Below are 11,522 nucleotides of genomic sequence, written 5' to 3'. Positions count from 1 at the left end.
GAAAACATGAGACATATGCCATTCACAATATGTAGAATTGTATATCTATACACATTAAAAACACGTTTTCATCCAGAGTATGTACAGGTATTAAACTCTCAAACAAAGGTGTCATCTTTTGGCAAGAGTTTAAGTTTTTATCATTTAGACATGTCCTTGATATGTACCATCATTAAATAAAATCTTAATTTTATCTGAGATCAGACATAAAGGAGAATCAAAATGCATCTCAATAACTTTTAATAAAACTGTAGGCACTAAAATACAAAGTATCCAAGAATCGATTTCACTCAAACTAAAATAAAGTATCTAAGAATTGATTTAACATTAACCTACACAGTATCCAAGAACTGATTTCATTTGCACTAAAATACACAGTATCCAAGAGTCAGTTTCACTCAAACTAAAATACGTGATCCAAGTATCAATTTCACTGACACTAAAATAAACAGTATCCAAGAACTGATTTCACTGACACTTAAAAATACACAGTATCCAAGAACTGATTTTACTGACACTAAAATAGACAGTATCCAAGAACTAATTTCACTGACACTAAAATAGACAGTATCCAAGAACTGATTTCACTGACACTAAAATAGTATCCAAAAACTGATTTCACTGACACTAAAATACACAGTATCCAAGAACTGATTTCACTGACACTAAAATAGACACTATCCAAGAACTGATTTCACTGATGCTAAAATACACAGTATCCAAGAGTCGGTTTCACTCAAACTAAAATACTTGATCCAAGTATCAATTTCACTGACACTAAAATACACAGTATCCAAGAATTGATTTCATTGACACTAAAATAGTATCCGAGAATTGATGTCTTCATTTACAGATTATTGTATCTTTTTTTCTTGGGGTCCTTTTTATGCATATTAAGGGTACTTTCATGCATCATGGTTGAAAATAATAAGGGTCACTGGGTGCAGTCTAGAATGAAGTAGGCCTTTGGCTGAAACTGGTATAATATTAATATATAATAAAAACCCATATGGATATGTAATAAGTTCTGTCTTGCCTGAATAAGCAGAAAGCTGCCACACAAATACAACACTTCCTTTCAACTGATGTTTCAATGAAATATGTAATGGCATTAGATGTCATTGGTGGTTTGTGGCATGCTGAATTCAAACCATTAGATTCTAAGAAATGTATTCTGTTTTCTTTCCCACCTAGAGAATAGAATCTTCTCTTTTTAATACTCCAAATGTTTTGCTTGCCAAAATTTATAAAACTTGGGAATTATCTAAATTGTATAAATTTGGTACGAAATGAGCATTCATGTAAGAATGCTATTTCTAACACGATCGTAAAAGATGCTGTTGCTAGTTAATCCGAACATATTTAAATATTGACATGGGATCATCACAGAGTACTAAATTCAGCATCCAGTATTGTTTTAGAGTGAAATTTCCTATTTAGAAACCTGAAATAGTCTGAAACATCTTTGCTAACCAATGGTGATTAGTTAACTATGTTCCACATCGACCCCTGACCCCTGTATCTTCCCAAAAGTTATATGCTGCTCTAAAATCTGATTGGATGAAGCTGAAAGAAACTGATCCAATCAGATTTGTTATGGTAGATACTTGAGAATGAGTACAGTCCCAAGCAGATAATTAAACATGTTTCCAGTTTAAATCTTTTACATGCAAGTTTTCCTTTTCCTTGGGACCTCATGGAAGTATCCATACTGAATGGCTAAAAGATAAATCTCCTTTGATTTTACTTGCAAGGGGCAGTAACTCATTAGCAAGAGGGCGCTTATCAAAATGCTTTCAGCTAGCTATATACACTGAGGGTTGGTGTGGAGTTAGATGGGTTGATGATCCTTCATTAGTAAAGATGTCTCCTGAATATGGAAATTTTTTATCTGCAGTTTTCTTTCAGATGTCACGTAACCATAAAGGCTACAGAGGGGGTTCTCTTAATAGGAAACAGTCCCGGTACTCTGCATACAGCCCTGGTAGGAGGCTTTTTGCATCTGATCTGGAGGCACTTCAGCTGTTAAGTATGAAGTATAACTTTGCAACAGCACAACGGAAGACAAGATTGGATATAAATTTATCGGATAGACAGATTAAGAATGGTGACAGTTGTACTGTGAGCAGTAGTTCGTTATCTGATGTGAACAGCAACAATCTTGAATTTAGCAGCAGGATGAAACTTGAAAACATTTCTGTAAATGAAACCTCCGCTTGTCAGAAAGCTATTGGAATAGATGTTAAAGAAGAAAAAAGAATCTCAGATGTGAAACCATTCTGGAAATCAAATCAAGGAAAGCAGCATGGGCAAATGGTCACCCAGTCCCAAAAACTAGAGGACAGATCTTTTTCTGACAATATTAGAGCATATTTGTCTGGTGTTACAGATACTTCTTTGGAGCATCATCATTTTCCAACATGTTCTATATCAATGGAGACAAAGAAAGAAGGATTTAAACAAGATCTGGCCAAGTCTGTTGTAAGCAAGCAAGAGTCATGTTCATCTACACAAACTCAGGTTTTGGATAATAACTCATCACTTGAAAATATTGTGTCCCAATCATTTACAGGGACAGCTGAATCAGATTCAGTGACCTCTAGCAGTTTTGTGACCCAAGGTCAGAGCCATTCAAGTTTAACTAGGGCACATCATCCTAGATTTATGGGATTAGCGTCACAGTTCAACAGGGATGCAATGCTTGATAGCCATGGAGAACTGTCAAACCCATTGAGTGAAAGTTTTAAACCAGGGTCAAAATCGACAAACAGTTTTCAGATCTCTGTCCTTAGTCAGAAAATGTCATCAAGGGTTAAAAGGGATCAACAAAGAAATAAAGAACCAGTTTGTTTTATTTCTAGTGAGAGAAAGAAGCCTGCTAATCAGGGAGTAGTCTGGAGACAATTGACACAGAATGTTGGTACAACAACAGAGCCATCATTCTGTTGTACTGCATCTATTCAGAACAGTTTGGAGCCAGTAGATTTCACTGTTGGAAGAGAAACTTATGAAAATAAAGTGTGTCCAAGTAATACTTCTATCATTACAAACAAAGGGGAAACCAGACCAGCAGAACCTAAAAATTGTTTTCATCCAGGTAACATCATGCTGACCATCACAAAATCCAACATCAAGTCAGTGAGTCAGATACAACAAGAGGGAGCTAAATCCAAGAAGAGTTGGGACAGTCTTGTCAATTCAAGAGTTGCCAAACCTGTCAAAATTTCCTCTCGAGACCCAAGAAGACATGGACGACTTTTTGCAAATAATTTTGTTCCGTGTTTAGGGTCTGTTCTGCAACAGTCAGATTCTAGTGTAGGTAATGAAAGTCAGGAGATTGAAGATTGCAGTGGAAAAATTGAAATTGACAAAGTAAGGAAAGAACACTTAACTAAATCTGGACATTTTCCAGTCTTTAATGACAGTAATTCCCTCAGTGTCAAGGTAGTAGATTCAAAGAAAGGGAGCAATAAACTTGTTCAAAACATTTATGGACATACATCAGAGAACTTTTTGCCAAAAAGACATGACAGAATTGGCCCTAGATTTGGCAACCAACAGTCTACAAGTGAAAAATCTAGCTTTCAAGAAAATAACCTGAAGGTTGTAGTTTCACTGCCCAGAGGTTGTTCATATCTTGATACACAAAGGAAAGTTGAGTCGACAGGTACCATGGAAGATGCAAGTAGACAGCAGAATCAAGACAGAACAGAGATCCAGCCTTTAAGGCAGATAACATGTGTAACTCGCTCAAATGCCCATCTCATGGACCTACCATTGCAGAGCAATTTGTTGTCCAGCAGCTTGAATAATTCATCATCTGCCAATGTAAATGGGAACTCCACATCAGCATATGCAAGGAGTTCACTTATGGATTATGATTATATGGAAGAAGATCAAGGCCTCTCCGTTTTGCAAGGACACGGTTATCCTGGAATAACATGTGTAGAAGAGGAATATATTGCAAGATTACCAAAGCAAGGACAGACAAAGGTTGCAAAGACAGGTAACAAAGATCAAGTCCTCAGCATTCAGCAAAAGCATAGTTACCTTGGATTGAAAGATGTAGATCACAAGCATATTTCAAGGTTGCCAGACAAAGGTCAGAAAAGTGCTGTCAAGACTAGTATGAAAGACCAAGTCTTCATTTTGAAAGACCAAAGTTACCATGTAACAAAATATGCAGATGAAAGGCATATTGGAAAGTTACCAAAGGAAGGACACAGAGGTGATGAAAAGCCTGCTGATTGTTTTTTAGATACAAGAAAGACTGTAAACCCTTCAGAGCCTGCATGTGAAAAAACTCAAAGTATCCAAGAAAAAAGACATAACAAAGGCAGTGGAAGCTTTAATAAGGCAGTATATACTCCAAAGGAAATTAAACTTTTTGTAAGACATTTGCAAGCTGGTTTTGCTGGATCGAATCCAATCAGCAGCTGGAGGGAGGATGCTGATCAAACAATGAAGCATGTTGAAAAGTCAGCCGATGGAGATCTATCAGCAGTGAGGCTTGTTGACAAGCTGTCAGGGAAGAAGTCCAATGAATGTGATGAGCCTGCAGAGGATATGTTTCAGGCATCACAGTTCAGTGTAAAACCAATCAAGCACAAGACTCCAGCACTACTGTTAAAAGATAAACTGAACAAAGTTGATCCTCCAACAATGCTCCATAGTGACAAGTCTTTGGAGAGGGAGGCAGAAGCTTTGTCATCTGTTGAAGTCCCCATGAAGAAATGTGGTCCAGTAGTGCTGCCAAATCACCAGACAGCAGAATGTAATGTACAGTTTGTGCAACCTCTAGATAACTTTCCTGAAATACATACAGTTTCATCCCATCATATACCTGCTCTAAAGGATGTATTTGTAGCATCAGCTGCATTCATTTCCACTAAGGAAAATATTCCATCCAATATCACCTATGATACAGATGGGACCACTGCAGGGAATACTATTAAGGCAACCTTTTATGAAAACTGTAACAAGAGTAATGCTCAGTCAGCTCCTTCTATTGACAATCCCATCAGAAGGGATGCGTCTGCAATTCTTTCTAGCATCAACTTCCATGTAACAGATATGCTCTCCAATGTCAATCTTTCTGAGAGGTGTGCGGAAATTCCACCTACCAGTATCTCTGCCAGGAGTGATTGGCAACCTGTGCCAGCTGTTTCCCAACTTCCTGTAGATAGAATACCCACACATAGTCTAAATGAAGAAGAGACCAAGATTATTGACAGAGAAATTGCACAGGACCCAGAAAAGTTCTTGGATGTGGACAGGTACAGTGTAGCAGATGTCTTTATCACTAATGAAGACCCCAGAGATACTGTAATAGTTACAGCCATGTACAACTCTTGCCATCCATCAGTAGTTTCAACCACAACAGAGAAAAATGTGCCATATTATGACAGTTCAGTTAATGATGATCTTGGATCAGTGATATGTGCTGACAAGTCCATAAAGTGTGGTCGTGAAGCAATAAGGAACTCCTCTGATATGAATGCTAAGGTAGTGCCATCTGTCAAAATCTCCAGAGAGAAAGATGTGTCATCATGTGAAAACTCAAATAAACAAAATGTTCAGCCAGTGCCATCAGTTGACAACTCACATGAACAAAATGCCCAGCCAATGCCATCATGTAACAACTCACATGAACAAAATGCTCAGCCAATGCCATCATGTGACAACTCACATGAACAAAATACCCAGCCAATGCTATCATGTGACAACTCACATGATGCTCAGCCAGTGCCATCATGTGACAGCTTGCATGAACAAAATGATCAGCCAACGCCATCATGTGACAACTTGCACGAACAAAATGCTCAGCCAGTGCCATCATGTGACAGCTTGCATGAACAAAATGATCAGCCAATGCCATCATGTGACAACTTGCATGAACAAAATGCTCAGCCAGTGCCATCATGTGACAATTCACATGAACAAAATGCTCAGCCAATGCCATCAGTTGACAACTCCGGTGTTAGAGATGCTCATGCATTACCACCTGTAGATAAATCAAGTGATCACATTGAACAAGTTCCATTATTTCCTGAGAATTCTGAGACTGGTCAAGGGCATGAAGGAATAGGAACAGTTGACCAAGCATTTCATTCTCTCAATAAAGATAAGGACGATAGTCTTTCAAAAAGTCTCCAGTCATGGTGCATGAATAGAGTGTTAAATATCCAACCAGTTCAACCATGTTCTTCAGACTTCAGTTCCATTGAGATGCAGAATTCCTCCAAATCGTGCAATGAGCAAACTGCTGTAGATTATGGAGATGTGGGAGACATTTATGACCTTGATGTATCTGGTTATCTGCAGCCAAACTGTCTTGAACAGAATTCTTCAGGAACTGAGAAAAGTATTCACCTTTTCCCAGCCCATGACTTTTCTCTTGATAATAGTTTAAGTCTGGATGAAATTATGTACCATCCGACTGCAGATTTGGTCTGGGAAGGGGATGCTGCGCATATTTTTCAGAGGCAATCAACTCCAAGTAAAAAGAATCATAAAGACATTAGAGGTAACATTTTGGTCTCTTCATCAAAAGCCATTACATTGATTAATGAAGACAAATGTCAAACATTGGGAATGACACAGCTATGTAGAGGCAGTACTTTTAATAATTCAGATAGAAACATCAGAAATCTATCTCAGCCCTCAGAGTTTGCAGACCTGGTTGAAAATGACAGAACTTTGGAGACAGAAACAGTTTCAAAAGATATACTGCTGGACAAAGTGAATAATCTTTCACATAATTGCCTGACAGAAATCAACGAAGACAACAAAAACAGTGAAAAGAGAAAGGAGTTGCACGCAGATTTTATCAGAGATATACTTTCCCAAATGGATAAAACACATGAAAAAGGCAATTACTCCTTAATTGAAAAGACTCTGATTGAAACAGTACCAGAAAATCGTCATGCAACCCAAACATATGGCAACTGGTCAGAGAGTAATGAGAAGCAATCCAGCACATTAACAAGGAATCATTCTGCTGAAAAGGGTAGTAAAAAATCCATATCTCATACTAGGCAAAATGTCAGGATTACTGATGTTCTCTTGCTGGAAGCTAAAAAATTCATTCGAAGCGACACCGTGACTGGAAATAGAAGTGGTTTAATTAGGACCAAGCTTGAAACTTTAAGAAAAAGATCATCCAGGTTACTTCTGAAGCAGCTGAAGGCAACCCCTAGAAAGGCAGAAAGAAATATAATCCAGAAAATAAAAGCACCATGCATGAGTAAGAGAAAAGGAACCAGACGGAAAGGTAAAGAAAAACAGCTAAACCATGACCATGGGTCTGATCTGGTGAAAGCAGCCATAGCTACAGAGGAGGATAAGGGAAATAGAGAATCTAGCTTAATTAAAGATTTTTCAGTTAAGACTTATCCTTGTAAAGACATCAAAAGCCAGACAGAGCAGTTAGTGCCTCAGATAAAGATTCCTGAGAATATGCATGAATATCAAAAGACAGGATTAGAGAAACAAGGTGGTGATAAAACTAAATATGGTGCACAAAGAAGGAACAAATTAGCTAAACTGACAGAAGATGCATGTAATGTAGAGAATGGTGAAAGTTCCTATGGTTCACAGAGCTCCAGCACCTTTAAACACTGTTCCAAGACATATAAAATAGATGCTTACATTAATCTGACAAAAAAGGCATCCCATGAAAACCAGATGGAAAAAATTCCAAATCCAGAAGGCAGAAACGAAGCTTTATCCGTGGTGGCTAAACTGAAAGAGAGAATAGAGAAGCCAAACCAGGTCTGTCCATTTGATGATGATATTAATTTACGGGATTATGTCAGTGAGGTAAGGATAGCAAAACAAGACACTGACATGGTCTCTGACAAGTTCTTCAGCAAGTCCAGAAAGAAAAGACATTTAGGGGCAGAGGAAAGTATCGAGAGCAAAAGATCCAGATGGTATTTTAAAGCAGATGATCCAGAATGGCTCCGATTTAGAAAAGAAGGAAAAAAGCATATCGGGAATAATCTCAAAAGGAAATTGAAGGGACATCATGATGATGAGGATTCCGAAATGACTATTACATTGTTGAAGACTGCTGGTGGTGAAACAAAAATCAAAACACAAGTGAGTGAGCATAATGAAGAGACAAGAGGCACTCCACACAAACAAACCATGAAAAAAATAACGACTAAACTGGTCTTCTCAAGGGAGGAGTTTGAAAAATCAAAAAAAGAAAGAAGGTTGAAGCAGTGTGTTTATTGTGGTGAAATGACCAAGCAGGTTCTACATATGATTCACATAAAGAAATTTCACCCACACCATTGTGCACAGTGCCAGAAAGATTTCCAATCTAAGGTTAGTTGGTTGCACTCAAGGCGGATATTTTAATGGTGAATAGGAATAGGGTCTGAACACATCCTTTTGGAGGGAAAATAAATGTAAAATTTTGAATTTTGCACAGTTTATACAGAAAATCCTTGATCGCTCCATTCAGCAATGACCTGAAAACTCATTGGAATGAAATGTTTAGCCCCAGTGTGAAACTTTCTCATTCATTTTAACCTTGAAACAACTGAAAACAAATTTGGGCTTGAAATGCTACAAGTTTTAAAAGTATGGTAAAGCTTGAAATAAAAGACCTGTCATTTAAGACTGTATTCTTATTGCACAAGCAAGTTTTCTGTATTCATGTGATGACTTTAAATAGACCACTTGTTTTATGAAACTCATGTTTTTATGGTCTCAAAGAGACTATGGGTGGGGTGGGGGTGATATTTTACAGCACAGCTACAGAAGTTGGTTATTTTTTATATAAAAAAAAAACTTTTTTGTGCAGTGAAAGCATGCAAACATTTTTGCCATGCAGCATTGATGTAGTAAATGATGCAGTTTTCAACTGAGCCCTTGTTAAAGGTCTTTTAGAAAAAAATCATATTATTTTGATTTTTAAAAAATTTTGTATTAGGTATTTCCAGTGGCCTCAGTGGAGGTATTAGATTGCACCTAAGATGGAGCAAAGTGGACAACATGGAGGAAACCACTTATCTTGGATAGATGGTCAGCTGCTAACCCAAGCTTTGCAGGCTTTCCTTTCTTTTTTCTTCATTCCTAGTTTTTTAAAAGTGTTCTGGATATTATGTTGTTCTTTCTTCATCTGGCTGTCCATTACCACATTTCCATCAGGTGAAATTTCACTAGATAATGTAGCTTGTGTTGCTGTGTGGTGACCATCTTTAAGAGGTTGGTCACACAATTCCTAACCGATTGGGTGAAATTTCACTAGATATTGTAGCTTATGTTGCTGTGTGGTGACCATGTAACAGGTTGGTCATTTAGGGTCCTGCCCCTTAGGTTCTTGGTTGGGGTTGAGATGTCAAATATTACAATTGCAACAATTAAATATTTTGTTCCCAAATTTTAATGTGGGCAGCCATGGCAGGAAGATGTATTTCATATTGACTGGTTCTGCATTGTGAACCCAGACATTCTGTAAGGGAGGTGCAGGTGATTATAGGATGGATGGCTGTGTTGGCTTTGGAATATACTTGTACAGGGGAAAGCATGGAAATTTACAGTGGTGAATCATTGCATTTCATGTATCATTTTTGGCTAGTCTGCATATCTTAAGGCACATAAATTTCACATTTTACTAAATCATTTTTAGATTTTTACTTGCCCTGTATTCCCTGGATGAACATTTTATGGGTAGTATCAAAGTTCACTTTTCTCAGACTGGTTATCTGCATCTGGATATTTGCTTGCCTGTGTAAAAGAAAAATTAACTTGCCATGGAAACAGGCAAAGGATTTTGAGTGCCTACATTGCAGGTTATGGAATGATCCAAAAACTGCATGGACTTCTATGTTTGGGTCTTTGCAACAACACTTGGAACCTGATTGAACTCTTGTTTTATGCACTTGTGTCCCCTAGAGTATCAGCTGATGGTCATGTAGTCTTGCCCATGTTGATCACATCACAAGATGTTCATTGTGAGTTTTGTTCTTACTCAGCAAGTTGTGGTTTTGGGGTGTAACATTTCTCAGTACAGAATAGACTATACATGGCAGCAAGTATATTTAGTAGAGGGAAAACTGAGGGAAGAACCACAGTCCCACAGGAAGCTACTGGCAGGCTTTCTCAGATGGGAAAACTGAGGGAAGAACCACAGTCCCACAGAAAGCTACTGGCAGGCTTTCTTAGATACCAGGGGTGGTATACCACCCTTGCAGATGGAAGGGAACACATCTGCTTTCCTTCAGGCAGGTGTTTTAATTTTTTTGTAACCATTGCAATAATCTGGATAACGTGTCATATTTGAGAATGATTAAATACCGTGATACATTCCCACTGTATAGTACGCCCATAACAACCCAGGTGTCCTACATATCTTTATTTGTAGTTTTGAAATTGTTTTCACCAGTCACCTGACCATTGGGGGCCCCGAGTGGCCGAGTGGTCTAAGGCGCTCTTCGTTACGGATCACTGCCATCTCACCTCTGTCTGCGGCGGTTCGAGTCTAAGATTCAGCCAATGTGGGTATGTGAGAAAGCTTGCCAGTAGCTTCTCGTGGGTCGGTGGTTCTTTCCGGGGTTTTCTCTGGTTCTTCCTCCACCATTAATACTGGCCGCCATGTATAGCCTATCATGTGCTGCAAAATGGCGTTAAACCCCACAACAACAACAACAACAACAACAACATCACCTGACCATTGTAAGTATATTCCTGCTTTTCAGTAGCCGATGATCTTTCATTGTACAGTCCTCATCACAAAAAATTAAGCCATCATATGGCCACCCATGTTGAAGAGATAGCAGTATGACAGAATCATGATATACTAAGGACCACTCTGGTGGCCTAGTGGTTAGAGTGTCCGCCTCAGAAGCAGGAGGTCGTGGGTTCAAACCCTGGTCAAGTTATACCAAAGACTTACAAAAATGGTACTAACAACTGCCTCGCTAGGCGTTCAGCATTAATAGGTTAGTGTTAGGACTGATCGGCCTGGTGTCAGGATAATGTGACTGAGTGGAACATCATGTCTGTCTAATCACACACACACACACATATACTCAACAACCAAGGGGCATTAATGTTCATTCAGTCTACAGGCTAATTGATAGGTACTCTAGCAGACTAAAAGCAAGCAGCAGGGTGACTATGATTGCAAATTTGCATATGCATATGTGATGAACTTTGTAATCATGTATGAAAAAGTTCTGTTTTCTCCAAAAATAATATGTACAAAGCTCTTACTTTATGTAAGTGGCTTTTGATTTCCATACCTACATGCACCAAGACATACATACATACATACATATATACATACATACATATATGTACATGTATATGCATACACATATATTTTCTGTATGTTTTTTCAAGACATTCCTATGAAAATCAGGGATGTTGATATGTCCCAAATATCTATTTTTACCACATGTCAAGGACACTGATCTCACAAAGTGTCAAATGTGAATTTTTTAAATGAAAATACTTACTGCATGGTTTAGTTCATTTGTATAAACATTTAAAGGGATTTTTTTTTC

General features: G+C 38.1%; 1 protein-coding gene across 1 annotated transcript in view; it reads left to right on the top strand.

The window, feature by feature from the left end:
• The first annotated feature begins 4,566 nt into the window (after positions 1-4,566).
• Positions 4,567-11,522, top strand: part of LOC149797469 (uncharacterized) — a 163,737-nt gene continuing 156,781 nt past the window's right edge. Inside the window, exon 1 of the mRNA XM_089960764.1 lies at positions 4,567-8,334. Within this exon, the coding sequence (XP_089816890.1) occupies positions 4,567-8,334 (3,768 nt within the window). The remainder of the gene's footprint in view (positions 8,335-11,522) is intronic.

The sequence above is a fragment of the Sinohyriopsis cumingii genome, chromosome 6 (genome assembly GCF_028554795.1).
Source record: "Sinohyriopsis cumingii isolate HCF-2022 chromosome 6, ASM2855479v2, whole genome shotgun sequence".
Classification (NCBI taxonomy): domain Eukaryota; kingdom Metazoa; phylum Mollusca; class Bivalvia; order Unionida; family Unionidae; genus Sinohyriopsis; species Sinohyriopsis cumingii.
The sequence above is the reverse complement of the archived record's forward strand: the minus strand, read 5'-3'. Positions and strand labels throughout refer to the sequence as shown.